At 48.0% G+C, this 27,906-nt stretch overlaps 3 protein-coding genes across 9 annotated transcripts in view; 2 read left to right on the top strand and 1 right to left on the bottom strand.

Moving 5' to 3' along the window:
• The window catches only part of ENTPD5 (ectonucleoside triphosphate diphosphohydrolase 5 (inactive)), a 41,169-nt gene extending 37,785 nt beyond the window's left edge, over nucleotides 1-3,384 (top strand). For all 5 annotated transcript variants that reach the window (XM_028508095.2, XM_028508092.2, XM_036012034.1 and 2 more), the window contains one exon: nucleotides 69-3,384. In XM_028508095.2, coding sequence (XP_028363896.1) covers nucleotides 69-155 — 87 coding nt within the window. In that variant the 3' untranslated portion in view covers nucleotides 156-3,384. The remainder of the gene's footprint in view (nucleotides 1-68) is intronic.
• Nucleotides 3,313-14,122, bottom strand: COQ6 (coenzyme Q6, monooxygenase). Its single transcript, XM_028506401.2, has 12 exons — nucleotides 13,905-14,122; nucleotides 12,157-12,291; nucleotides 10,615-10,673; nucleotides 10,191-10,314; nucleotides 7,892-8,022; nucleotides 7,079-7,186; nucleotides 6,934-6,996; nucleotides 6,632-6,739; nucleotides 4,717-4,919; nucleotides 4,523-4,638; nucleotides 4,185-4,351; nucleotides 3,313-3,744 (listed from the first exon to the last, which is right to left on the bottom strand). The coding sequence occupies exons 1-12, from the start codon at nucleotides 14,068-14,070 to the stop codon at nucleotides 3,715-3,717; spliced, it is 1,410 nt and encodes a 469-aa protein (XP_028362202.1). The 5' UTR covers nucleotides 14,071-14,122; the 3' UTR covers nucleotides 3,313-3,714.
• Nucleotides 14,123-14,348: 226 nt separating this feature from the next.
• On the top strand, nucleotides 14,349-27,377 carry FAM161B (FAM161 centrosomal protein B). 3 transcript variants are annotated; one of them, XM_028507047.2, is made up of 9 exons: nucleotides 14,349-14,473; nucleotides 17,441-17,760; nucleotides 18,548-19,095; nucleotides 20,657-21,003; nucleotides 21,484-21,611; nucleotides 23,429-23,593; nucleotides 23,825-23,924; nucleotides 25,344-25,486; nucleotides 26,467-27,377. In XM_028507047.2, exons 1-9 carry the CDS (start codon nucleotides 14,423-14,425, stop codon nucleotides 26,603-26,605), a joined length of 1,941 nt encoding a protein of 646 aa, XP_028362848.1. In that variant the 5' UTR covers nucleotides 14,349-14,422; the 3' UTR covers nucleotides 26,606-27,377. The 3 variants fall into 3 exon arrangements, with proteins under 3 accessions (XP_028362848.1, XP_035867845.1, XP_035867844.1); XM_036011952.1 differs by having other exon boundaries at nucleotides 14,359-14,473; nucleotides 25,344-25,427; nucleotides 26,467-26,609; XM_036011951.1 differs by having other exon boundaries at nucleotides 14,359-14,473; nucleotides 25,344-25,530; nucleotides 26,467-26,602.
• The last annotated feature ends 529 nt before the right edge of the window (nucleotides 27,378-27,906 follow it).

The raw sequence follows: 27,906 nt of genomic DNA, 5'->3' as shown, positions 1-27,906 counted from the left end.
CGTGTTGTGCTTGCAAGAGGTGAACTTGAATGAAAATGTGAAGACTTTTCTTTTTCTCCTCCTGACAGCTCACAAAGAAAGTGAACAACATAGAGACCGGTTGGGCCTTGGGCGCCACCTTCCACTTGCTGCAGTCTCTGGGTGTTTCCCACTGAGGCCAGGCCTGTGCCAGCAACCTTTGCAGAGGGAGAAGACGGCTCCGTGGTCTTCTGAGGGAATCTGGAAACCACCTGCATTGAAACCCAGCAGCTGGCTTCATCAGGAGGAGGGAGCTTTTGTAGACAGGTCTTGCCCTTCAGTCTAGAGATTTAATTAATTTTACACATCTACTATGAACCGTTATGTAACCATTCTGCTTGCACAGCTGGTACAGAGTCTGAATCTTTGAGCATGCTTGTGTTTCCCAGAGAGCCAAAATGAGGAGCTTTGGAACTTAACCTTGGAGAAGCCAGGGGCTCATTTCAGCCCTTTGAGTGCCTCATTTCTTCGAACGTTTTAATTTTCCTCTCACATGGTAAACTCAGCTGGCTGATGGCATTCCTGTGGCCTGTCAACACCAGTACTTTTTCCCTCCCTGCACATTGCCCTGTCACACCCTCTTCGTACAAGAGGAGAAGAGTCTGACTTGGCTTTTCATGCTAATTCAAGGGGAAAGAAAGTCACCACCTCTGAAGTTGTGTGGTCCTGCTTTGTGCTGGCTCCAGTTAGCCAGCTGAGAGCCATCCTGACTCTTGGAAGGATGGAAAGCAACTTCTACCTGCACAGATTCCAGCCTTAAGAAAGGAGGCCATCCAGTCTCTAAGGACATGTTTTTGGAGGGTGTGGCTGCCTTGCATAGGCCACCTTCTTTTAATCAACTTTTTATAACTTAACCGTGGGATTGATGAACATGTCCAACCTCACAGGAGTATGTGTTTATTCAGTGCCAGTACCTCCTTCCAGGCTGTGTTTATAGTAATGTCATCCTAAAGTTTTTTCTTTGTATTTCTAAGAAATACCTCTATATCCTAGCTTTGGTCTGTGGCCAGAGGCCTCTGGCGGTGCCATTCAAGGATCTGTATTTTGGGGTCACAGCTTTCAGTTTGTCTTTTTATTCTGTTCATAGCATCTCCTCCTGCCTGGTCCTGGGTCATTTTAGCTAACATCTAAATTATTTGTCTACTTCCAGGATTTCTGATACTGTTTCTCGATGATAACCTAACATTTGATTTGGTTGGCCATTTCAGCTTGAATGCTCTGAGCTCTTCATTTTGTGAATTATTTTCCCTAAAATTCATTAGCTTGTACTTCCCTACATGACCACCACCGGCCTGTCTACCCACTCGAGTATGCTCTCGGGCTTTAAAGATCTTCCTGTGGACCGGCTCGTTTATCTCAGCCCTGAACCCCCAGCAGCTTTGCAGCGGAGACTGCATCTCCTGGCCTTGGGGCCTCCACAGCACACTGCTTTCCTCTCCTCTCACAACGTGCTAAATGCCTGGCCCTCTCGCTACTTCCTGGGAATTTTAATTTTTAAAGTTTTCCCACTGAGTCAACAAATATTTAACATCTGATGTGCAAGTAGCTAGGCAAATTTCTGTATCCTCCTCCCCCAAATTTTAGTTCTTTTTTAAATTCAATGTGGAAATTTTTTACTCTTCATACTTCCATTACACCAAGGTCACCTTTATACCTATTGTCTTCCTCAAAAAATGCTAATATATAATGAGGTAGAATCTTTCGAGTTGGAAACAGCCTCCAGATACAATCCAGTCTTCTAAGTATTGCAGAGTTCCCTTGGCATCTCGAGCTGGTTCAGTTTCCGGTTGGGCGTGTTCTCAGGCAGCTCACTCCGCGTGGGACCGCATTGGCAGTACAAAACCCCCTCAAACGGAGCTGGACTCTGCCTTCCCGGTGGTCTTCTCGAATCCCTCCTTTCATCGCTGTTGAGTCTTTTGAAGAAAATGCCTCCAGGTACTTTGTGGCCGCTTCTTTAATGTGACACATGGTTTCTAGACCCCTTACCTCTTCTGTCACAAAGGCGGAGTGCTAGGACCGGTTGTGTGCTCCATGCTGTTCCCATGGTTAGGGAGACCAGTTTCTCGGATAGAAACCAAGTTGTTTTCCCGAGAGGTCAGCTGTGTTCATTGAAAACTCCTCCAGCTTGATGAGTCCCCAGTCTTCCTCACATTTTTTTCCTCCCAAGTTTTTCTCATAAATAGAGGCTGTTTAGACTTCTTTGGTCATTCCAAGTACTTCCAGAATTCTTGGTCAGATACATTAACTTCAGAAATGTATCTACATATATTCTGAAAACCTTAAGGAGAACACTTGGAGAATTAACCAGTTTGTCCATTTTAGAACCAATTTAGAATGAGAATTTTTATTTCTTGGAGAAAATGACTTCTCTTTAATGTCCTTTCTGCCCCTTAGTATACCTTTTGGGCCTCTTACTAAGTAACCCTGTAGAGTGTGATATTGCTGGTGAAGTTTCTTTTCTGTGTGTGTGTTTATGTATTTCAAGTCCTTAGGACATGGCCTGGCACATAGGTGTGTTTTTCGTCATCATCTGAAGGACATCCTGTGTGGGTTATGGAGGTCCTTGCAAGGTGTGCCTTACAGTTCTTCCTATCTTGCCTGATTTTATTTGCAGACTTTTGGAGAGTTCATGTTCTCCTTACCTGGGTTACCTTTCAGTTTTTTTGGAAGATGACTGTTTTTTTTCCCCATAGATGACCTTTCTAGACTCTGCTAGTAGTCATGTGACTTTCACTGTAGTTGCCATCTTTGATTGTAGGCACATTTTTCCTGAGATTCCAGGAATGTTTGTGACATTGTCACTTTTTTACTTTAGTATCTTATAAATTTTCTACATTTGTCTGAAAAACTCCCCTGCAGACTGTTTCTTCTCATTTCATCATCAAAGCAGACTTTTGGGCAAAATGTTCTTTACTGTATACAAAGCCAATGGATCCAAACATCTCTTCGAGAGGCCTCTCTGACACTGGGAAGTGGGCTTCTCAAACACCCCAGGGCCTCCAGCCGCCACCAGTCTGCAAGTAAATGAACAAATTCTGCTGCTAATTAGATTTTCCCTTTTGACGTGGTTCCTGGCTCCAGTCTTCAAACCCGTGCAATGAAATTACTGTTTTATTACTCGACAGATGGAGTCCCAGAGCGGAACCACAAACAAAACTGAGATCTGGTGCTGGGATAAGGAAGTAATAACTACCATTAATAAGATCTGGTTTTCCTTTCAGAAAGTCCAGTGCACCTATAATCAAGGTTAAAGCAATTTGTTAATTTTAAAACAGTAATTCTAACTAAAAGGCATAAATTTAATATTTCTAATTCTTATCTTTATGAAAAGAATTGTATAAATTTGTGACCAGCATTTTCAAAAAAGCTGTATAAATCTTTTCTGTAGAAAGGATTGTTAACAAATAAAAATGAACAATACAGCACCATGGCAACTTGTTTTAGTAATAAAAAGCTCTTTTCAACAAAAATCACAATAGTCTTTCTTCGGGGTTTTTCTTGACTTGATTTTATATGCCCTCCTCACAGCAAACTATCACACATTATTTGGACTCCACAGGCCCATGAAACAAGGAAGAAAAGGAGACTAGAGAATGCTAATAAAAAGTAAATTTATTAAATTAAATCTTGAAACTCTGTGATGCTTTTGGGAAAAGCGTTCATTTCTCTTCAATATCACCTCCAGAAGAGGAGCGTTCATCTGCTTGCAAAGGCCATAATCTGTTCCTAAAGAGAGACGGAACGGAACGGAGTGAGTGGTCCCCGGGCACTGTAAGGTGCGAGGGCACGTGAGGAAAATACTTGCAAGTGTCCACAGTGATTAAAGCAAAAACTTAGCAAAAGTCCCAGATACTTTTCCCGAGAGTCCCTCCAAAACGTCTTTAAGTGGGTCTTTCTCCGAGGAAAAAGGCTGACCAAGCAGCCAAAGGAGTTGAAACATCTTTATCTCTGAAAGCGTCTATGTACTATTTTAAGCCTTTCCTTATACTATATAAAGTTACTACTTAGATGGGCCCTAGCACCGACAAGCCCACCAAGGACTTTTTTGCTTATAACCACTGGGGAAGATAAAACAACTTTATAGCCAAGAAACGAAATCAAGTCTTGGCAAAGTCATTCTGCAGTGAGTGACTCAGCCTCTCGGCAAGCCACGAGCGACCTCTTACCTTGAGTGGCGCTACTGCATTTGTGGCCTGCAGGCCCCACGTCCTGAGCAGTACGAGCGGAGTGGCACTGGTGGAATAGAGCCTCTTCAGCAGGTCCGTGGCAGCTAGCAGAGCGGTGTTGTGCCGCTGTCTGTCCGTCTCATAGCCTGTGAGGTGGCTCATGGAGCCTGGAGGAAAGAGGAAGATTACATCCCTAACCCAGGAATGAAGTTTTTTTCTTCTAGAAAACCATGTACATTTACATCCACCACATCTGGCTACTGAGGGGCACTTGAGGGCCCCGATCTTCCCTAACTGCACGGCCTCTGGATACCTCTCTGAAGTACCTCAATCCTTACCTAAGTCTTTCCCGTTGAAGGCAGCAATACTGAGGTGATGGACCAAGTTGGAGACATCCCCAAAGCCCATGTTGACACCTTGTCCTGCAAGTGGATGGACTCTGTGGGCTGCATCCCTAAGAGCAAATCAGAGTTGAGGTGTGGCTCCCGGCCGCCGAGTGAGGGGGAGTAGCTCCGCTCTGCTGTGGTCTTACCCGATGAGCGCCAGCCGAGGCCGGACGTACTCAGCAGCATGTCCCAACCCAAGCGGAAACTGCACTCGGCTTTTGGCGTCCACCCTGGCTACACTCGGAGGCAGCTGGCGAGCCGAGACCTTGGTGGGCTTCAGAAAGGCAACAGCGTACTGCAGCACGGTGCTGGCCGAGTCGACGAGGTCCGTGTGGTTAGCATCACTCCACTGAGTGGTGTCAGCCACAAAACAATGGAAAACTGCATCAGTGACCGGCGGGGAACTGAAGATTCAACAAGGGTAATGGCACCTAACGTGCCTAAAATGATCCGCACCACAAGAGACAAATGCCAACAATACATGCAAAACATGGCTTCCCACCACTCCCTGTGGGTTTTAGGATCATGTCAAACTGCTCCTGAGCTGCCCCTACCTGCCTCTGAGCTTGACCTTTCACTAGTCCCCACCCCAGCCTGCACTGGCCACAGTGTATGGCTCATCCTATGACATCCTCTGGCCTCTGACACGCCCCTCGGCTTAGAATGTCCTCCCACTTCCAGTTCACCAGCATCCCACCAGAGGCTGTCAGCTCTTTTTATAACCCCTCTCCGAACTCCTGGGAGTGTTCACCTCACGCTTCTACCACTGCACTGAAATTGTTACTTAGGTACTTTTCTCCTCACGTGGCCATGAGCTTCCTAAAAGTGGGGGCTGTGTCTCGTCTGTATAGAAGGCACTCATAAGTACTGCTGAATGAATGCACTGCAAAGGCCTGTGCCAGGGATATATGCAAAGTGACCCACAGGAGGGCGCCATTTATCTAGGAAGCCACTGCAGCATGTTCAGTCCGTTTCATCATCGCTGCTCCGGAGCAGCGAAGCTCAAGCTCTTCTGTGTGAAGTCATGAGTGAGGCAGCCGGGTTTGCTGGTTCAAACCACAGGCGTGAGGGCCGGCCTCATCTCAGAACCCAGCTCTGCACTAGATGTGTGACTGGGAGCAAGTTACCGCTCTCTAAATGAGCGACGTTAATAGTACCTACCTCGAAGGGTCACAGATTTAAATACGAAAACACAAGTGAAACTCTTCACCCATGCCTGACACATACTAAGTGCTCAATAAATGTTACCAATTTACTATTAGTGAATTTAGATAAATAGAGCAAATTCCAAAAATACTGTGCCATATTATGTAAAAACTGTATTACTAGAGAATAATCATTACTGTTTACTGAGCACCTATAATGTACAAGGTACACTGACAGCATTGTACCTAAAGTCTCTCAAGTCTTTAGACTTTTATTATTATTGACCTCTGAGAGGTTGATGAGAGTATTTCCATCGTTCAGATTAGTTAGTACCAGTACTAAACCCATGTCTATCTAAAGCTTACTCTTTTTTTTTTAAAAGATGTTATTTATTTATTTTTAGAGAGGGAAGGGAGGGAGAAAGAGAGAGAGAAATATCAATGTGCGGTTGCTGGGGGCTGTGGCCTGCAACCCAGGCATGTGCCCTGACTGGGAATTGAACCTGCGACACTTTGGTTCGCAGCCTGCGCTCAATCCACTGAGCTACGCCAGCCAGGGCCTAAAGCTTACTCTTAAGCTCTAGTGAAATGTGCTCAGCCTGTCTCCAAAACCCTTCTGATGAATTCGGCTTCAGAGGTTCAGGTACCTGAGACTGAAGAGCTGATCAAGACTGTCCAAGTACTACAGCTTCAAAAAAGGCCACTGCTAACTACCACCAGGGTTGCCGTTTCAACTGGCATAACAGCAACGCACGACCCTCAAAAGAGCGCACAAGGCACTGATCCTCCATGGAGTCCAGACCCAGCCTCCCAATGACAAAAGGGCAGCTGGCTGGCTATTTCTTCTTCCTGCTGAAGACCACCGTCCTGTGCCTTCCCCTGCCACACATCACCAGGTGGACAAGCTGACACTCACAAAGGCAGAGTTGATGGCGTCCACGAAGGTCTCCTCATCCATGCTGACCAGCTCTGCTGCGTGTTCGTGGGATGTGGACCAAACCAAGGAACTCAAGGTGTCTGTGAGCTGTCTCAAGAGAACCACAGCAACACTAAGGGCTAAAATTTTGTTTCTGCACACTCTCGGGCCCAAAGGTATGAAGGGGAAACAAAGCTAGCCTGGGGCAATTTGCTTGAAACCTGCACAGACTGACAGAAAATGAAGTCCTAAAAAGAGGAAGGCCAGAGTGTTTAAGCGGACTAGCCGGGATGACTTCTTACCGGGAGCAGAGCGATGGGCCCGGAGGGAAGAAATCTCTGCCAGGCTACATTGTTCTCTGTGGCCTGTCGTAGAGAGAACAGGTCTGGTGAGAAGGTCACACGTTAAACACCCGCAGGGCCCCAGACGGTGGGCTCAGGACCTTACCTCTGACAGATGCAGAGTAGCCACCACAGCAGACTGGTCGTAGTTCCAGCTAACGTGCCGGATTCCAGCAGCCTCCCGCACTGCTGAGTTGTGACCATCTGCGCCAATCTGTGTGAAGACAAGAGCCTGCTAAGTCTGACAATCTTTTCACAGACGTAACTGTTCCAGAAGTTTGCCTCTGACTCCTAAAGATTTCTCCAGTTCCAACTGCGGGCTAGCCCATCTGTGGCAGGCCACTTGTTACCGCGCCTGCCTCACGGACAGCCCCCGAAGGGGAGCCCTACACACAGGACCCCAGCCTCAGCCAACAGACTGCAGCTGGGCATCTGATCCGTGAAGGGCCAGCCACAGGATAAAGAAACTCAGCCAAGTCCTCTTGCCACTTGAGCTAGAAAGCAACAGGCAGGCCTAGAGCTGAACAGTCCTGCTGGGCGGTGAGCAGTGGCTGCCAGGGGAAGGGGGAAGCTGACGAGGAGAGAGGAGGACATGGAAGATGCAAGGAGATGAGGAACTTACAGGACTCCCGAGAGGGAGAGAACAGCCTCAATTTCTGACACTCTGGCTCCTGTCCCTGTGAGGCCAGCTGTCCTCTATTTCATGACCTAAGATGGTCCAGGAGAATGCGTCCTGTACAGGATTTACAACAAGACCATCTTAACTTGAGCTGGCTTAGTGGGTACTGGTCCTTATAATCAAAGGCTCTGCCTGAAAGTAACATCAACTTTGGTTTAGGTGTAAAACTAGAGGTCCCAGAATTGAGGATAAGGTGTGTGGACATGCAAGACCCCTGGCGAAATAAGAATCTTCAACTACCAACAATTTGGTCTGGAGGGTGCTGCCATCACCTAGGGTAACATGGACCCAAGGGCTGGAGTCTGCCGTGGACAAGGGGTCAGGCCAGGTATAGCTGGTGGCTCTGCTCCTGTAGAGAACAGTCACTCGGTCTAGGGGGGTCAGAAGAGAGAAAACAAAGCATTAGAAAGGCGGCCCACACAGGCCTGGGAAAAACCTTAACCAAATGGAACCATGGTCCCAGGACAGCTGCCTCCTGTCATTCACTCCTAAACAAGAAAGTAAGATGCAAAACCAAACCAAACCCAAAGCAATCCCCTCGTGATGGATGCTACAGTCTGAGAGCTGACAAATGACAAAACCCAGATGGACGAATCCATGTCCAACAGAAAGCAAACTCTCAACGCATTACCAGCCTCGCCCAGGCACTGCCCCCTCAGGCTCCTCCAACTCACTCTGCACTCAGGGAGCCCACGTGTGCCCTTGCTCTCGGAGAAAACAGCGAGGAAACACCACAGGCTCAAGGAGTTTCATGAGATTTTTCTTCCCACTTGTCTGATCATAAAAAAGATGCGCTCACTGTGAAAGTCTGCATACAGAAAGGTTTAAAACGGGGGTGGGGGAATCACCCCCAATCATACCACTCAGAGACAACTCCAGTTAAAGCTTTGCTGATATAGCTTTCCAAGCAATTTCCCATGAGTGTGTATGCACGCACATACCCTCACACACGCAAATGGGAGCATGTGACACATGCTATTTTTCACCAATATATTACGGGTCACGTTTCTAAATGACTAAACATTAGATCTAAATTCTCTTGAAAAGCCGCATAGAAGTTCACCACATGGGTGAGAACTACTGTTTCATAGCAAGAAGCGTTTCAGTTGCTTGCAATACTTGTCTCTCTAGAACCCTGAAATATTTGCAAAGCATGTATCAAAGAAAGGATTTAAATCTAGAATATATAAAAAACTTACAACTCAAAAATAAAGACACATAATCCAGTTTTAAAATGGGCAAAAGATTCTTAATATACCTTTCTCCAAAGACATATTTGTACAAATGGCTGATAGGCACATGAAAGATGCTCAACATTATTGGTCAGAAGGGAAATGCAATCAAAACTACAATGAGATACCAGTCCACAGCCACCAGCATGGCCATAATTTTTTTTTTAAAGGGGGAGGGCCCTGGCCAGGTAGCTCTGTTGTTAGAGCATCATCCCAATAGGCCAGGGTTGCGGGTCTGATCCCCGTTCAGGGCACATACAAGAATCAACCAATGAATGCATGGATAAGTGGAACAGCAAATCAGTGTCTCTCTCCCCTCGACCCCTCTCCTTTCACCTCTTCCTCTCTCTCTCTATAAAATCAATTTTTTAAAAAAAATTTTAAGAGTGAGGAAAGTAAGTACTGGTGAGTATGTGAAGAAATTGGAATCCTTATATACAGAGTGGGGCAAAAGTAGGTATACAGTTGTTCGTATGGAAAATAATACAATAAGTAGTAATACAAGAGTAAACTGTTTCACACACAACTGTAAACCTGCTCCTGCCCTCCCTGTACTGGTGGTTGAGAAAGTGAAATGGTGCCGCCTCTTTGAAACAGTTTCACAGTTTATGAAAATGTTAAACAGCATTATTATATAACCAGCAATTCCACTCCTGAGTATTCACCCAGAAAAAACGAAAGCTTGTGTCCACACAAAAATTGTACACAGATGTTCACAGCACTATTCACAATCACCAAAGAGTGGAAGCAACCTGAATGTCCACCTGTTGCCGAACGGATAAACAGACACGGTCTACCCACGCTATGGAACATACTCGACAATGACACAGAACAGAGTGCCGACACATGCTACCACACGAGCAAAGAGCAAAGACACAGAGGAACACGAACGGTTTGGGTCTGTCTCTGCGAACGTCCAGAGCAGGCAAACCCTAACAGGCAGAGAGTGGACGGGTGGGGCCCCGGGCCGGGGGTGGGGTGGGGAGCATCAGAAATGGGCATGAGGTTTCCTTTCAAGGTAACGGGAGGGTTCTAAAATAATATGGAGGTGATGGTGGCCCCAAACTATACATGTAATAAACACTGTCGAACACTTGAAATGGGTAAATTTTATGGTATGTAAATTCTGTGAAAGAAAAACAAGAAAAAGGAAAAAGAACCACCCTGACAGAAGTACCAGAACGTTTCCCTGTGGTGGACATTCAGTACCTGTAACAGGGGTCCTTTCTCCCAGTAAGTCCTCGAATATCCTAAAGCGGGTGACCCTCCAGAGAACGAAAGGGAGATGGGAGGGGCGGGCGCCTCACCTGACACGGCCTCCAGCTGCTTAGTGAGAGCGTGCATGATGACGTCGTTCTCCACGATGTAGCCCATGTCATCTAAGTCATCCTTATCGAACATGATCAGGGCCTCTGAGCAGGCATCCCACACCTGCAAACACGGAGGGGAGGTCTGTGTCACAGCCCACGGAAAAGGACACAGTACTCCAACGAGAAACACAGGACTGCCTTCCCAAGGGGCAGAAGTGGGAAAACCACAGTCTGTCAGTCCATCAGGCAGGGTATACGGTGAGAGGAAAATTCCCTTGGGAGTGCTCCCCTGTACTTCCTTAGACCGAGTGTGAACTTTGTCTGATTCTTCCCACATTCGCAGAAAACCCAGAGAACGTGGACTCCAGCATTCTAACCCAAGACAGACCAAGATACCTCGCCAACAGGGATAAGGGAGCACCTGCATTCGCCGGAACGCTCTGTATCTCATGTTGCAGACGTGGTCCCAGGCACCAAAACCTACAAAAGAAAGGATCTGTATAGAGGCCACAGCATCCTGCCCGGACTCCCCTTTGTCCCTCCATCTTGTTAAGTTAGAGGTTGTTTTCAGTGTTCTCCGTAGCAGAGAAATACTCTCCACTTCTGTCCTATTTGATGGTCACAGGTAAGCTACTCTGTTCCCCAGTTCAGGATATACAGGACGAAAAGAGACCCAGCTTTCATGATCAACAGGTCAAATCACATTAAAGTAGGGGAAACAGCCCTGGCTGGTGTGGCTCCGTGGATGGAGTGCCAGCCTGCAAACCAAAGGGTCACTGGTTCGATTCCTAGTCTAGGGCACATGCGATGGTTGTGTGCCAGGTCCCCAGTAGGGGGCACTCAAGAGGTTGCTGTTTCTCTCCCTCTCTGTCTCCCTCCCTTCCCCTCTCTCTAAAAATAAATAAAATCTTTAAAAATAAATAAAGTAGAAGAAATAAACAGAAAAACTAAAGCCATACTGTTCTTTTTTTCTTTATCACCGTATTCAAGTTACAAACCCTACGGATAAAGACTGATGACCTCCATGGCACTGAGGAGATTCATTCACTGAGGAAGTGTTTATAGAGCCCCTTCAATGCCAGATACAATTCTAGGTACTTAGCAAAAAGCAGGAAACCAAATGGACAAAGTCCCCACACTTCTGTAGCTGACAATGTAGTTTATTATTTGTACTAAGAAACAAATACATAATACAATGTCAGGTAGCAGTAAGTGTTATGAAGAAAAATAAAGCAGTATAAGGAGCTAGGGTGATACAAGAGTCCACATTTTAGATGGGGTGGCTCTAGACTGGATGCCCCGGGGCAGGAAATTCAGCAGAGACCTAAGACATGAACTAACAACTGGTCTACATGTGCATGTGCATCTCCATCTCCGAGGGTGTCCACACCACGGCCCTCGGGCTGCCTGCGGCCCAGGATGGCTGTGAGTATAGCCCCACACAAAACTGTAAATTTACTTAAAACATTATGAGATTTTTTGTGATTACGTGTTACAGTGTAATGTGTGGCCCAAGACAACTCTTCTTCTTCCAGTGTCGCCTAGAGACGACAAAAGGCTGGACACCCCAACCCCAAAAGCATTTACTATACAGGCTCTCTAGCGCCCTAGAGGGTCACCTCTGGGAATGAAGAAAGCGCTGCTACTGGAAGTGAATGGTCATAATTAGTTCTTATGGTTTTAGTTCCACCAATTAATAATGACCCCACATTACAAATGAGGCCGACATGATGGGCCCACACATCCCAGAGATGTCTTCCTCAGGCTGGGAGTTGGCACATTAACAATTTCAGGAGCCCTCATCTTTAGCTATGCACCAGACTACAAACCCCCACCCCTCTCTCCCACCCATCTCAGTGGGCTGCCTCCTCACCAGATGCTCTGGTGACTCCGCCCTATGGGGCACACTGGAAAGCTAAGAGAGACAGGAGATTGGTTCTATGAGAGAGGAGGTTCTACTCACTACTGAGAAGGGTTGCCGAGCCAGGGGAAATGGAGCTGACCCTATTGCTGTATGTTTCTGGCAATTTCTCCAATACTTTCTTAGGACCTGCTTCTAGCAACAAGATTTTCTTATCATGAAAGTGAATATCATATCCTAAAAAAAGAAGAAAGACAAATTTTGTATCATTTTAGGCAAATCAAAATTTTAACTTTTTTTCATTTCCAAGAGAAACAACAAACTGGATACAAATTTTTTAGAGGGCACACAAAAAGGAAACTGTATTCAGAGCCCTAAGCAATAACATACACTGTACCACCATTTCAACACGCAAATCACGCTGGCAACCAATGTAACGCTTCTACAAATAGTCCGACATCTGCCATCTGCAAAGAAGCAAATTATGGCAAAACCCATAATGAACCAATAGAATTGCCTAGAAAGGAAGAAAGAAGTAAAAAAAAAAAAAAAAAGTAAAACTGTAGTATTTAGACATCAGGTATGTCCAATCTCCAAAGTATTACATCAGTGAAAGTTGCAAATCCTGTTCAACAGAACAATGTAGTTAAAAAGCAAAATTTGCTGTGGCCTCAAGATTGAACTAGATTCTAGTTCAATCTAGATAAAGAACTAGAGTCTATAAAAGAAAGAGGGGGCCAAAATAAGACAATTGTGCCTACAAGTCTTGTCCTTAAACATTTTATATAGAAGGAAAAAGGAGACTCCGGGAGTCCATTACTGATGTCTGCAGCACATTACAGTCAGTCCCTCCAGTGTCTCAGAGGATGTAGGTGAAAAAATAAGCAATAAGTTGCTGCTGCCAAAAGAGGAGGAAAAAATGTGATAGGATTACCAGATCCTGCTCCCCACCACACACACACCCCCCTATGCCTGCCTATGAAAGGTGCGTAAGATGGTGCTATGAAAAGCTAATAGGTAAAGTCATTACCCGACAAACTCTTCCCTGTGGTTCTCATTCTCAAAGTGTGGTCTTCAGATCCCCATCCCAGGAGGTATTTGTTAGTAATAGGCCCCACCTGGCCCTGTCCAGGTGGCTCAGTTGATTTAGAGTACCCTGCACACCAAAAAGGTTGCAGGTTTTATCCCCAGTCAGGGCACAGAAGAATCAACAAATAAATGCATCAATAAGTGAGAACAAATTGATGTTTCCCTCTTCCCATGTCTCTCTCTAAAAATCAATACATTAAAAAAATAGTGTTAAGTGGGTGAACTTTATGGTATGTAAATTATATTTCAATGAAGCTGTTAAAAAACAAAAAGCACCTAACCCAATGCAATAATCCTCATTGCTTCCAACAGTGCCCACAACTAAATAACCCTGAGCAGGTCTGTTTCCTCACAAGGTGAAAGGACTCTAAGGTCCCTCCCACTCTTGACCCTTCAGAACGCCTAAGAATCAAATGCTTGCCCTGGGGCCTGGAGCTTCTCTGGAGGGAATGGGGCACAAAATCCACAACGCTCCCTGGCTGGCGTAGCTCAGTGGATTGAGCAAGGGCTGCGAACCAATTCCCAGTCGCAGGTTCAATTCCCAGTCAGGGTACAAGCCTGGGTTGCAGGATATGACCCCCAGCAACCACACACTGATGTTTCTCTCTCTCTCTTTCTCTCTCCCTTCCCTCTCTAAAAAATGAGTGAATAAAATCTTTAAAAAAACCCACAACGCTCAGACTTTGGGAACAGTGCCAGGGTTCCCACGATCCTCACCGCTCCTTCACGGCCCCGCTCCCCCTGGCCTTGCATGCGCTTACCCAAGGCACAGGCCATGGCGGCGCCCACCAGGCCTCCACCAGACACCACCACATCGTACACGGTGTCTGCCAGGGCGCCAGCCCCTCTCTGACAGGAGACCAGAGGGCCTCTCCAGGTAGCTGCATGTGCAGCCCCCGACCGCCTAATGGCCAAGAGAGCCGCCATTGTGCTGACTCGCGCCGCACTTGGCACCCCGCTGGCCCGCCCATAGTAGCACTTCCAGAGCAAAGCCCTCCAATCACTGGCCGCCTCAGCCCCGCGGGTTTCAGACCGGAAACAAAACGAGCAAAGAGAATAGGCCAATCGGAAAGCGATCCTTGCCTTCTTGGGCGGGATAGGTTGGAGGCTCCCTGGGCAGGGGACTGGTTAATGCATTCGCCTGGGAGCCAATCAGAACCCAAAACTAAGAAAGGGGCGGGGCTTAACGCTTAGCTGGCACAACCACCGCGGCCACTGCAGCCACCGCAGTTACTGCTCTCACCTACGCTTCTGTTTGTGTCTGTACCCCACGGAGAAGATGACCGTGGGGAGGCCTGCGGGAGTCTCCGGCGGCGCTCGGAGCCTTCAGGTGAGGAAAGAGAAGGGGAGGAATCAGGTATGCGCCCCGAAAGTGATCCTAAGAGGAGACTGTTTGATGTTGCCTTGGAGACAGACGGCAGGGGCGTGCCCCCGAGGGGCGTGGGATTGATTAGCTTTGGCAGCAATTAGGAACTCCATACCCAAACCCCTTGAGCCTCACGTCAGGTTCTTTGTAGAACCATAGCAATCAATGGCCCTCTCCGTTTCGCTTATCCTCTCAACTATTCTAGGACTAATAGTACGATTGTTGTCTCCATTTTGTAGAAGAGAAAACTGTGGCTCAGAGAAATTAAGAAATTTGCCTCTAAATCCATAGAAACAGAAAGTAGAGTGATGACTGTTTAGGGCTGGCCAGGGAGTGTCGGGGTGAGGAGGAAGGTGAGATGCGGAAGGGTCGGGAGGGTTGGGAAAATGGAGTGATTGCCACATGGTGCGGGGTTTCTTTTTGGGGTGACTAAAATGTTCTAAAGCTGTGGTGATGGCTGCACAGCTCTGTGAATATACTAAAACCCGTTGCACACTTTAAATAACTGAATTACATGAATTTCATGCGATGTGAATTATATCTCAATAATGTTATTTTAAAAAGGAAGTTTTCCTAAGATCACACGCTCTTCAGTAGCAGAGTGAGGGCTAGAGCACACACATCCTTTGACTCAGAGTCCAGCACTCTTTTCACCTTAGAGCTGGACCTTAGAAAACCCAGTAAAGTCATCGCCAAGGTCACCTGGAAGCCTGCAGCAGCCTGCTTCCACTGGTTTCCAGCTGCAGTCAGTCAACCTCTACTCCCGTCCTGGCAGCACCGCGCCGGCGGTCTGAGGGTGTCTGGTGCCACAGTCCTCCAGCCACCCTAGCCCTCTTTCAAGAGTCAAGTTTGTTCCTGCCTCAGGTCCCTGCCTCGAGGCCTTTGAGGTTCCTTGCCCCCAGAAACCACTCACACCAGATCTGAGCAAGGATGGCTCCTTCTCATCAGTCAGGTGTCAGTCCGAAACTCCTCCACAGTGAGAAAGTAAAAATCATCCCGGGGCTGAGAAAGGACGGCTCAGACTGTAACAGACACAGGTGAAGCCAGTGGCAAGATCAGCAGAAAACAGTGCTTCTCATTGGATCACGAGGGACCTGTAAGATGCCTAAGGCCCCTTATCACTTGTTTAACGGGCCCCACTTTGTTCTTGTCACCTTTCGAATACAAATTGCTCAATCGTCCACTTACTAAACTATGCCATCTTCATGGCAGCATTCATCCAGTGTTGATCCCTGCTTCCCCTAACTCTCGTCAGAATTATCCAGGACAGTCTAACCCTAGGAGAAGCCCCTCTCCCACGATCTTACTGAAAGCTACCCCCGCCCACATTGTCTATAATTTTCCATGGTTTACTGCAGCAAATTGATAAACCCAACTCTGATTATAGTACAAGTATACACATGTATCACATTATATCTCTGTCTCTACATAGATATATATAGTCTTTCTCTGATGGGCTTTTGTAGCGCATCATATAAAGAAAGCTTCCCATAGCCACTCCATCTCTGTAATCTCAGTTTTATGGCTTTCACTTACAGCATCTGCCTCCTTTCACTAAAATGTAAGCTTCTTAAGAGTAGGGACCTTGTCTTGTTCTCAGCGTAATGCCTAGTACATAGTAGTTGCCTGATACATATTTTCTGAATGAATGGAGTATTTAAACCCAGTTGGGTTTCCCACATTCTAGAACATTGCTCATTCAGCTATGCTACATGGTCTCTTCTGTTAATTATCCACTCCTAGTAACACAGTGGAAATCAGCTAGAATATAAGGAAAGCAGAGGTGCAGATGGGGGGAAACAAGAAAAGGAGGATGGCAAAAGTTGGTAAAACCCAAGTTGGGCAGGGCCCAGAGTGTGGTTGGCATCATGGGCAGGACTCCTGGAGTACAGGGGCAGAATGCATGGAACAGAGTTGGTAGGTGCTCTGTAAATGCTCATCATACTGAATGAAGCAGGGACCCAACTTTAGTTCTTTGCTTCTCTCTTTCCTGTCCTTTGTCAACCGAAGGTCACTGCCCCAATTCAATGCCAACAGAAGTTCCCAGTTTGGGGTGCAATACAGGAGAGCTTTCATTCAGTAAAACAGCTCAAGTGTTGCAGCTCAGTTTGCAAACCTGGGCGACACAGCCACAGCACAATGCTGGCTTATATAGAGGAGGGTCTTCCACCTGGTCCCTGATGGATCAATTTTCATGCAAATGAGGAATCCAAATGTACACAGTTTGATTAGTCCATAGATTTCACCTGTTATGATGGGTCAGTAACTATGCAAATAAGGGTATAGTTGCACAGCTCCAATTGGACAGGGTAGGTCTTCGCCCATTGGTTGAATTACAGTCCTGGAAGCACTAATATAAGGGTCAGCTCAGATGGCAGAAACAGTGCAGGCAACTCAGCTTGCAGCATTTCCCTGATACTCAGTGTGCATCTCTGTAAACAATGGCTGCTACACTCTGGTTATCAGTTTGAGCCCAGTTCACCACAAGGAGCCCTTCCTGGCTGTTACATTCTTTCTTGGGGTTGATACCTCCAACCAAGCATACTCCACGAATTTGAGAAATTTCTTCTTCTTTTTTTTAAAGATTTTATTTATTTATTTTTAGAGAGGGAAGGGAGGGAGGGAGAGGGGGAGAGAGAGAGAGAGAGAGAGAGACATCAATGTGTGGTTGCTGGGGGTTATGGCCTGCAACCCAGGCATGTACCCTGGCTGGGAATCGAACCTGGGATACATTGGTTCCCAGCCTGAGCTCAAGCCACTGAGCTACGCCAGCCAGGGCTTGAGAAATTTCTTTAGAGCAATGAACACATCTTATTTTACTTTGTTCCTCCCAAGTCTAATACACAGGCTTATTCAAGGTGAAATTAGTGGTTCTGTTTTGAATACATTTGAAATTATAGTTTGACCCCAGTCTATTCTATTTCATTTTAGATATTTCCCCCCAAATCCTCCTCAGACACAGAGGCAGAAGAGGAGCTGTCTGGGAATGAGCTGGTTTTGCCGAGAGCTGGCAAACTTGATGAGTTCCTCAGCCTGGAGGAGACAGATTCTACTTCTCCTGACTCAACTGGGAGCTTATACGAGACCCTTCAAGCGCTAAAGCAGAAAGGCAGGTGGTGCCTGTCAGAATCCCCTCATGAGTCTGAGCCAGACAGTGATGAGAGCCTCTCTGAAGATGATGAGGACCTGGAGAGGTTCTTCCGAGACAAAGGCAGGGAGAAGCCACAGGCCCGGGACCCCCCGGCTCCAAGGTAAGGTGCTGTGGTTCAACAGCTGCCACGTTGTCCAGCTCTGCCCCAGCCACGTTCCTCTTCCTCAGCAAAGCAAAGGCTGTTAGCAAGTTGCCACGTACCCAGGCTCCAGCACAATCAGCTTTCAACCAGCGATTGAAATTTCCAAACATGTGTTCTGATTCCTACCCAGCAGTTCTCAATCACTTTGGGTAACAGTTACCTGAAGCATTGGAATTGCTTAAGTGATGCCTTTCTCAAACACACTACCTCCCTGAGAGTGACAACAAGGTGCATTGACCTTGGCCAACCCCCATTTGCTAAATGTATGTGCACTTTATCTCATTTAATATTTATTTGCTCTTCCCAATAACCCTTTAAGTAGCCGTTATTTTTGTCATTCTGCAAACGAGGAATTGAGGTTCCAAAAGAACCTTGCTCAAGGTCACACAGCTGGTAATGTTTTATAGCAAGATTTGAACCTGGCTCTGTCTGACTCTTAAGCCCTGCTCTGCACCATTGCACTGTCCCCCATGTGAAAATAAATGAGTGCAAAGTGGCAACTCTTGGATCACTTTTGAGCAGAGATTACTTACTAAGGCTGCTAGATGGCCTGTGGGAAGGAGGATAGACAGGTTGACAAAGGCAAAGGCTTAGAGGCCGGTGGGTCTGTGATGTTAGGCTGAGAAGCTAGATGCAGCCTGCTGGAAGGGAGGACTAGGGCGGAGCCAGGAGGAGGATCTGGGAGGAGCCAGGCCTCCTGGTTGCCCTGTCCTCCAAGCACAGGGCAGCTGCTTTCTCCCTCCAGGTGTGGCTCCACACGACGCTGCAGCTCCCTGAGCAACGTGCCCTCTGACATTCCCAAGTTTCAGTCCCAGCCACCTGCAGGCTCCAGGCCTCCTTCCCAGCACAGAAGCATCAGCTCCTGGGCATCTTCCATCACCGTCCCTCAGCCGTTCCGTATGACGGTGCGTGAAGCCCGGAGAAAGGCCCAGTGGCTGGCCTCACCGGCCTCCTTCGAGCCAGAGAGGCAGCAGGCCCAGAGGCAGGGCCAGGAGGAGGCTGAGTGCCACCGGCAGTTCCGGGCACAGCCGGTGCCCGCGCACGTCTACCTGCCCCTTTACCAGGAAATCATGGATCGTAACGAGGCCCGAAGGCAGGAAGGGATCCAGAAGAGGAAGGAACTGCTCCTCTCTTCTTTGAAACCCTTCAGCTTCCTGGAGAAGGAGGAGCAACGAAAAGCCGCTCAACAGAAGGAATTGGCCGCCACTGCTAAGGCCAAGGTCTCCAAGCAGAAAGCCACCAGAAGGATCCCCAAGTCCATTCTGGAGCCAGCCCTTGGGGACAAACTCCAGGGTAAAGACATCCTTGCCCCCTTGCTGCCACCGGCCTGGGGGTGCCCTGGGGATTTAGTCAGGCTCAGGGGTCAGCCCGACTTGGAGATGAACTGTTCAGGTGGACCTGCTAGAGCCCACGCTCAGTGCAGGCCAGGGCACAGGGTTGGGTCTGTCTACCTAAGGGGGAGCCCTGCACAGAGCAAGGAACAAGGCGAGGTCCTTCAGGGCCCCCCAGCTTGTCCTGCGGACCTCTCCCTCAGTGAGCAGATGCAAGGCCTCCGCAGCAGCACTCATGTGAGAGCAGAGAGCCAGTGAGACAACCAGTGACCAGCTTAGACCAGTGCCACCACTAGCCAGCTGCCCCGAGGAAAGCCCCCACCCTCATCACCCTGGTGAGGTGCTCATTTCAAGAAGTGCAGCTCAAATAAGAGACTCCGGCTTTCTTGCTTGTTCAGTAACATGTGCCATGCCCCAGGCACTGCTCTAGGCTGCATGGACACATGGCAGGGAGACAGATTGTAGACACATAATCACAACTGTGATGTGACATTTGCAAGGGTTACAGGAGGAAGTCAGGGTTCTACATAACAGAGGGACCTAACCTAGGGTATGGTGAGGGGTGGGCAGTGGGGGTCCCCAGAGAGAGCGAGCTCTGAGGCTGACCCTGCAGGATGAGCTGTGTGAATTTGACGAAGAGGGAGAAAGAGTGCATCAGTCACAGCTATAGTGTGGAGGTAAGAGAAAGCTGGGCCCCTCTGGGGGATGGGAAGGTAGAGGGGAGAGGGAGCGTGGGGAGGGGAGAGGCAGGCTCAGGCCAGGCCTGGGGGGGTGCTGGCCTTGGGAGGAAGTTGGGACTCCACCCGAGGACACCAGGGAGCCACTGGAGGGTTTCAGTAGGGCGGGCACGGCCAGATCTGCAGCTCAGACTGCTCTGGTTGCTGTGGAGATGCTGACGGGGGGAGGCGCAAGATTGGAGGGGCGTTGATCTAACAGGAGGCTATTTCAACAATTTAGTTAAGATTATGAAATTAAGAGCAGGGATGATGAAAAGAGGACTGAAGACAGGTTAAAGAGGTATGAGACGGCAGAGCAGGTGGCTGATGAGATGAGGGAGGGAGGAGTCAAGAATGATTGGGGCAATGGGCTTGGGCATTTGGGTGGGTGGCGAGGCTTTCTCCAAGATCAGGAGTCCCAGGAGGGGAGCAGGCAGCGGACCATTCTTCCTGCTCTCTGGAGAAGGAACTGTAGAAAGCACTCAGTGGATGTGACGGTAGCTGATTCTGCCACCTGATTGGCCCCTGACAGTGGTGTTCTGGTCAACTATTATTAACAATCTCTCCAGGAAAAAAAAAAAAACAAGCCAATTTGTAGCAACTGCCATTTCTCGTGGTATAAATATGCCTATTGGGGCCAATTTCAGGCTTCTCACATGATGTCAGCTGGCTCACAAAACTCCTGAGAAGTTAACCATCAGCTCTGGCACATCACTGCTAGTGTTTAAAAGAGAGAACGTTCTCCAAACCTTTTGGTATGAGTCTCGGTCCCTTCTCACTCATCACCAGCCTGGTTTCTCTCCACAGAGGCTGAGCTCCTCAGGAAGATTCGCATCCAGATGAGAGCCCTAGACATGCTCCAGATGGCCTCCTCCCCGCTCACCTCCCCCAGCGGCAGAGCTGACCCTCGGCCCCGCACGGCCACCCGAACGCAGGAGGAAAAGCTTGGGTTTCTGCACACTGACTTTGCATTCCAGCCTCGGGTGAATCCTGCCGTCCCTGACTATGAGGCCCTTTACAAGGCCTTCCAGAGAAGAGCTGCCAAGGGAAGGGACACCCGAGAGGTGACTCGAAACAAGCCCTTCTTGCTGAGGACCGCCAGCCTGTGTCGCACTCGGCGGCCCTGTGATGCTGCCGCCACTGGAGGGAGGGAGGTGAGAGCCTGGGCAGTTGCAAAGCGGGGTGGGGGGTGGTTCTGAGGCCCAAGATCCAAGGAGGACCACATCTCAAGGCATTTTTCTAGTTTTTTTTTAAAAAACACCAGTTCAGGTGTAACCAGATCCGCAGACCCACAATTCCTATAAACTTAAGACCACAAAAATAACTTCTTTTGCCTCCCTCTTTCTAGAGAAGTTGCAGAAATAAGTTCGAGCAGGTCTGAAAGGCAAGGAGTTGGGATCAATTGTTACACCCCTATACCCATTCCAAAGAACTCTTCTCATTTGATTAAAAATTTCAGGATCGATATCCAGGTCTGTCCCAGTTACTAAACTTGAGCTCTCATTACCCTGCACTTTAATCCCAAGAAAAAAGATTCTTGTCTGACTAGTCCTTCACTGAAGGTGATTCCAGTTCCGGTAGAAACTAATCACACATGCTCTCCCACCACCAACACCAGCCTTCGCTCCCTCCAGGACTCTCCACAGCCACCCACCACGCCCCGGCCGAGGAGTCATTCCCTGAGCGGCCTCGCTTCCCTCTCCGCCAGCACCCTGCCCGTGCACATCACAGATGCCACCAGGAAGAGGGAGTCTGCAGTCAGGTGAGTGGTCAGGCTGCAGAAGACCCATACTGCTCAGATCGTGGCCCCCGTGATGGAAATCACCCTGCTGCTGGGGCTCCTCTCCTGTCATCAGAAAGGCCCAAAGGGGTGGGAGGGAATTCTCTGGCCAGGACAGAAATACACATGGTCCCCCACACTTAGTGCTGGAGAACACCTCGCTGTCATTCAAAAAAATACAGGGGCTTACTCTGTGCCAGGCATAATGTTAAGGCTGGAGATGCCTTGTGAAATCTGTAGTTTAATACCTAGTCTGAAATATAGCAAAGCAAAGAAGCAACTACCTTATTTGGTGATAGTGCAGTGATGAGGGAACACAGGGGACTGGGGGGGCAGTGGGAAACCTGGGGCAGGGGTCTCTCGTAATAGATGTTTACAGTGAAAGCTGGAGAAAGAGGCATAGATAGGCCCAAGCCTGGAAAGAAAGAAGGTTCCAGACGCAGAGAACAACATGGGTAAAGACCCACAGATGAAAGAGGAGGGAACCGTCGGGAACAGGAGTTCAGAGAAGCATGAGGACAGGCGGCTGTCCCTGCCAGAGAAGATGAGGCATCCGTTGCACGTATTTGAGATTCTCTGAGACTCATCTTGGAGAACCCTCAGAAGTCAGTTGGGAATCGGGTGCCTCCTTATTTTGAACTCTGACCAACCGCACTCTGTCAGGGTGTTGTTCTCAGCGAGCCGCAAGCACTCCCCCACTGGGCCTCTGACCGAGGTGAGCAGAGGACAAGCATCTCGGGGCTTCCCCATGCGGCTCACGGGAGCACACGGAGCCAGCCTGGCCCTTTAAGGCCCATGAGGGATTGTAGAAACGTACTGAGAATCCAAGGATATGCCCCTTTCCTCAAATTTCATAGAGCTACTGAATCAAGTCTAAGTGCCTCAGTATCCTGAGGTCCCAGTAAGATGGGCGTCAGGAGCCAGAGGCCAGCCGGCCTGTGGAGGATGTCCGCAGACACCCTCGAAACAGGGAGTTGGACATGCTACCAGATCAAACTTCAATGTCTCCTTCCTAATCTGTCCATGTGAGTGTAAACGCCCAAATGCAGGAGTCCTGACTGTTTTTTCTTTTGGTGGAACTCTCCACAGTACCCCATCGAATATTCACAGAAACCAAGTGCTACAAGTTGACGCCAAACCGTGCATCAAAAGAGGTCCACTTCTAGTTTCCTGTGGAGATGCAGATTTGTATTCCCAAGGGACCATGCCTCCAAGCACCGCCGAGCCCCCTGGTCACAGCACAGTTTATGCACGGGGGCAGAGGCACAGAGTCAGATACCCTGGCTCTGATCTTGGCTTTTCCACTGGTACACAGGGTAGCTTGGAGCGAGTGGCTTACTTTCGCTGAGGCTGCGTCTCCTTGCCTGTGAAAAGAGTATCATACTTTTAGTTCCTAGGGCAGTTAGGGTTACACAAGAGGATGGATATAAAGCACATGTGGGTTGTCTGCACTGGGTCAGGGTAGGTGACTCAGCAAGAGGTAGGTAGCTGTTTGCATTTTGCTTCAGAATAGGCAACAAGCTGGAATGTTTGGCTACTTAAGTAAGGATGTTTTAACTCAGGTTTTTCAGTTCAGTGAGCGAACTTCTCCTGGGATGGAATATCACTGTATCGAGTGCTGCGAAGGTGTCATGTGCCCCAGCATTTAATGCCAGAATCTTCATCCTTCTGAAATGCCAGGGAGGTAAATTACCCGCCCCATGCACAGAAAACACCGACTCTCCAGAGAGGTCACCAAGGCTGTGTTGAAATATACCCAAGTTGGTCATCTGCATTCTTTGTCTGCCTCCTCCCTTTAGAAGTTCACTCGAAAAGAGGGACAGAGCGGATGAGAGCACCCAGTGGCTGGAGGCACACAAAAAGAAGCGTCAAGCCATGTCTCAGTCTGTGGCCTTGCGTGCGAAAGCCATGGACCCCCATAAGAGCCTGGCGGAGGTGTTCAAAGCCAAGCTGAAGGAAAACCGGTCAGTGTCCTCCATGTGTCCAGGGTGGACTGTCTTGGGACCCAACAGATCATTGGCCTTGAAGTCGGCAAAATAGGGTTAATTAGGGTGGGCTCCGCTAATTGCACAGTCGTGGGTTTTGCCAGGCACAGTGAGGAATTTACAGTGTCCATGGGTCTCACTCTGCTTAATTGGAATGAGGGGTATTCTGGATTGGAAAAAGACCAATTTTAAACATCTTGTTAATCCCAGGAACAATGACCGTAAAAGAGCAAGAGAGTATAAGAAAGAATTGGAGGAAATGAAGAAGAGAATACAAACGAGGCCCTATCTCTTTGAACAAGTTACCAAGGTAAGACTAGACCACCATTCATTTTCTTTTCGTCTTTGATGAAAGGGCTCTTAGAAATTATGAAATTTAATCTCTGAGCATTAAACATTTCCTTGAGGCTCAGAAAGATTCTAAATTGGGCCATTTTATTCCTACTGTCTTTCCCCAAAGCAAGCAGTGTGATAGTGAACGTTGTTGGGCTAATTTCACCCAAGACTGGACTCCAAGGCATCTGTAAATGGGGTATTTCACTTGCTGGAGTTTTCACTCGAGTCTGGCTTTCAGTCTGACTCAGAGCAGAGGCTGGATCCCAGACACACAGGGACAGTTTGGCTGCACTAATAGCTGTACCTCTCACTAATGTGACTGAAAACCCAGTCTTTTCTGCTGTCTGGAGCCACCGCACACAGTGCTGGGGAGACGGCTCTCCTGCTGCGGTGCTGGTGCCCTGGGCGTCCGTGGCCTCGAGATCTGGCACATTTCTAGGTCTCCAAGGACTGGGACGCTCACAAGCACCCCGCAAGGCCCCTTCCAGAGTAAGTGCCTTTCAGGCTGGAAGAATCATTTTAACACGTTCTCTAGACTTCTGGGGAAGTTGAACTCAGTTGAGATCTCCCTAAGGAAGCTCAGGAGCTACCTGAACAGCCTTAGAAAGGCCACCATCTCGGGCAGCTCTGGGCTACGTCAGATTCTGAGGGTCACTCTCCTCTCCAGAGTTCCAGACAAAAGTTGGGGTTCCCTAGTGACCTGGTTCCACATGCTGGGTATTGTCTCCGTCTTACAGCCAGTGCATTATCCGGGCCTTTCTTGGGTCCACTCCTTCCCACCCACATGCCTGTCACACAGTGGACTATCTCGGATTTACTTAGCAGCTTGTGTTGTTCAAAAACTCTCACGCTGACCTTCTCTTCATGTTAATTTTTTCTGCAAGCTCATGCTCAGAGTTCAGCAGGCTTTTTACGACTCTAGGAAAAATGCAAAGTACTTGACAGGATTTTGCTCTCAAACACTTAAAACAAGTGAAAAATCTTTTCTGGTCCACATGCAGACCACCTATCCTGTTAGTGCGGCTTATTTTGTTGTATTTTAATGTTCCTGATGATGTTTGTTTCCTTATAAATCTTCAGTTTTCAGTCCGTCATTTTCATCTGTCTCACTTGGTCTTCCAAAAAGCAGTCTTGCTTCTCAAAAGTGTGGCTCTCTAATAAATATCTGGCATCTCCTGGGACTTAGAAATACAGAATTGCGGGCCCCATCTGAGACCTACCAAATAAGAGTCTACACTTTCAACAAAATGTTCAGGTAGTTTCTATGCAGATATGCGCCCACTAATTGGGAGCGGGGTGTGAGCAGTATTGTGAGGATACAGGTTAAGGTAGTAATTTAGAATCATCAAGTCATTCACAAGACAGCTCCAGCAGATCGATTCCCATCCCACAGGACCTTGCCAGGAAAGAAGCAGAGCGACGGTACCAAGACACCCTGAAGCAGGCCGGGCTGGACGAAGACTTTGTGAGGAACAAGGTTCGGGGCACCAGGGCTGTGCACTGGAAGGAGCGGTCCGAAGTCCACGGTCACCCCAGGTGCTGTAATCCGGCGTGCTGCTGTCACTCTGCGGCTCTCTAAGGTCCCACTGCTGTAATGCCCCTGGCAGGAACCTTTAGAAGAGCCATTCATTTTGAGATCACTATCCTGTAACAGGATACCATCCAGAGATCTCCAGGTCTCTGCAGCTGTGAGTCAAGTACCATCATTGTATGTAAGAGCTGGATTCCTAAAATCTGAGACATTTTTTCCATTCCAGTTCCAATGCCATCAGTCAGAAGTGTTTCCACTCCATCTTTGAAAAGTCACGTAGCCCTGGACAGTGTAGCTCAGTTGGTTCGAGTGTGTCCTGTACACCAAAAGGTTGGGTGTTGGATTCCTGGTCAGGTCCCAAACCTAGGCTGCAGGTTTAATCCCTGGTTAGGATGCTTACCCAAAGGCAACTGATCAATGTTTCTCTCTCTCCTGCTTCCTCTCTCTTTAAAATCAATAAACAGTTTTTTAATGTTTATTGACTTATTTTTTTAGAGAGGGGAAGGGAGAAAGGGAAGGAGAGAAACATCAGTGTGTGATGGCCTCTTGCACACCCCGTACTGGGGACCTGGCCTGCAACCCAAGCATGTGCCCTGACTAGGAATTGAACTGGTGACCCTTTGGTTCATAGGCCGACACTCAAATCTACTGAGCCACACCAGCCAGGACTAAACATATTTTTTAAAAAAGAAAAACTATGTATATTTTTTACTTCCCATAGAATAAAACTGTCTTTCTAGCACTCTAAAAATAAGTTAGCATCATCTCCACCACTGAGATCATATAAGTCAAAGGGAGAAAGCACAGTATCTCCAATATTCTCAGTTTCATTTCTTAAGTCCTACTGGCCGCTTCCCCTACTTCCTATCCCCATTTTCCACCTAGAAATTTCCTTTTACATCATAATAATGAAAATGTTGAGACCTTCCATAAGCTTTACATAATGCTTTAAAAATTTTTCATAATGTTTTGATTTATTCTGCAGCACCCATGAAACTACAAAATGCGGCATCAGAAACCCACAGCAGGATTTGGAAGACTCTCTAGAACAGCCTACAAGCCCCAAGAAAGAACAGGAGGAGCTGCCTTATGAATTGCTAGAGAATCTGAAATCACTTGCTTAATCAGTACTCTTAAAATTACTGCTTTTCAATAATATTAAGCAGCCAGCATGGGGTTGAATCAGGAGGGCAACAACTGCGTTCAAGGTAATCAAAGTGGAGCAACCCAGGGTGGAAGGAGCAGAGCCCAGTTAAGTGTCCGTCCTTCGTGCCTCTTGCTTAAACGTGAGGACAGAAAGGGCGTGAGCCTCCAGGCCTCCAAGGGCCATTCAGAACATAAGTGGGTCCGATGGGCTGGCTGTGAGACAGCAGTAGGAGCCTCTGCTGGAATACAGACCTGGAATTGCCAGATCAACTGCATTTTCAACAGAAGCCAGAAACCCACACACTGGCAACTAATTTAAAAATGCCCTGGCTGGTGTGGCTCAGTGGACTGAGTACCACTGCAAATGGAAAGGTTACCAGTTTGCTTCCGGGCCAGGGCACATCCCTGGGTTGTGGGCCAGGGCCCCAGTTAAGGGGGAGGCAGCTGATCGATGTGTATCACACACACTGGTGTTTCTCCCTCCCTCCCTTCCCCTCTAAAAGTAAATAAATAAAATCTGAAAATAATAATTACCTGGGACTATTGTATGGGCAAAAGAAAACGGCTGGGGGTTGACAGGTTTGCAACTTCTAGTCCAGGGCTTGTCAGCCTCGGCACCTCTGGCATTTTGGGCCCAATGAGTCTGCTGGGTGCAGGGAGGGGAGCTGTCTTGCACACTGGAGGAAGTTGAGCAGCGTCCCTGGCCTCTGCTGGCTAGATGCCAGTGACACTCCTCCAGCTGTGACAACCGAGTCTCTAGATACTGCCGAAGGTCCCAGGGCGGTGGCGGGGAGCAAAATGTCCCCAGTTGAGAACAACTGCTCTAGTGTAAAAGACCTTTTAAAGACTTTTAAAAGGCATTTTAAGACTATAAGTAATGGACATGAACTCAATCTACATTACCCCAGGATGATTACACGTCATTTAAAATGGTTCTTTCCCATTCTCCATCGGGAATGTGATCTGTGTGCATGTGTGTATGTGTCAGCATGAGGCACATCTTAAATAAATCAGAAACTCTGAAGCCACGACTTTCTACTAGTGATTGGTCCTCAGAAAACTTTTCTTCTCACCAACTGTAATTAGATATCCTCTCTCAGCAGCTGAAGAGACAGGATAATAGCACGAGTGCCCACTCTAATGGGAGCAAGTTTCTCTCACTTTTGATTTTTCCCAGAAAGTTAAAAAAAGAATCTACTATTGCCAATTTTCCAGACTGAGATACGGTCCTTCCTGTGATGACGGAGTGGTACTCTGCTGACCGTGCTCTGGGTCTGCT

The sequence above is a fragment of the Phyllostomus discolor genome, chromosome 1 (assembly GCF_004126475.2).
Source record: "Phyllostomus discolor isolate MPI-MPIP mPhyDis1 chromosome 1, mPhyDis1.pri.v3, whole genome shotgun sequence".
NCBI classification, from domain to species: domain Eukaryota; kingdom Metazoa; phylum Chordata; class Mammalia; order Chiroptera; family Phyllostomidae; genus Phyllostomus; species Phyllostomus discolor.
The sequence above is the reverse complement of the archived record's forward strand: the minus strand, read 5'-3'. Positions and strand labels throughout refer to the sequence as shown.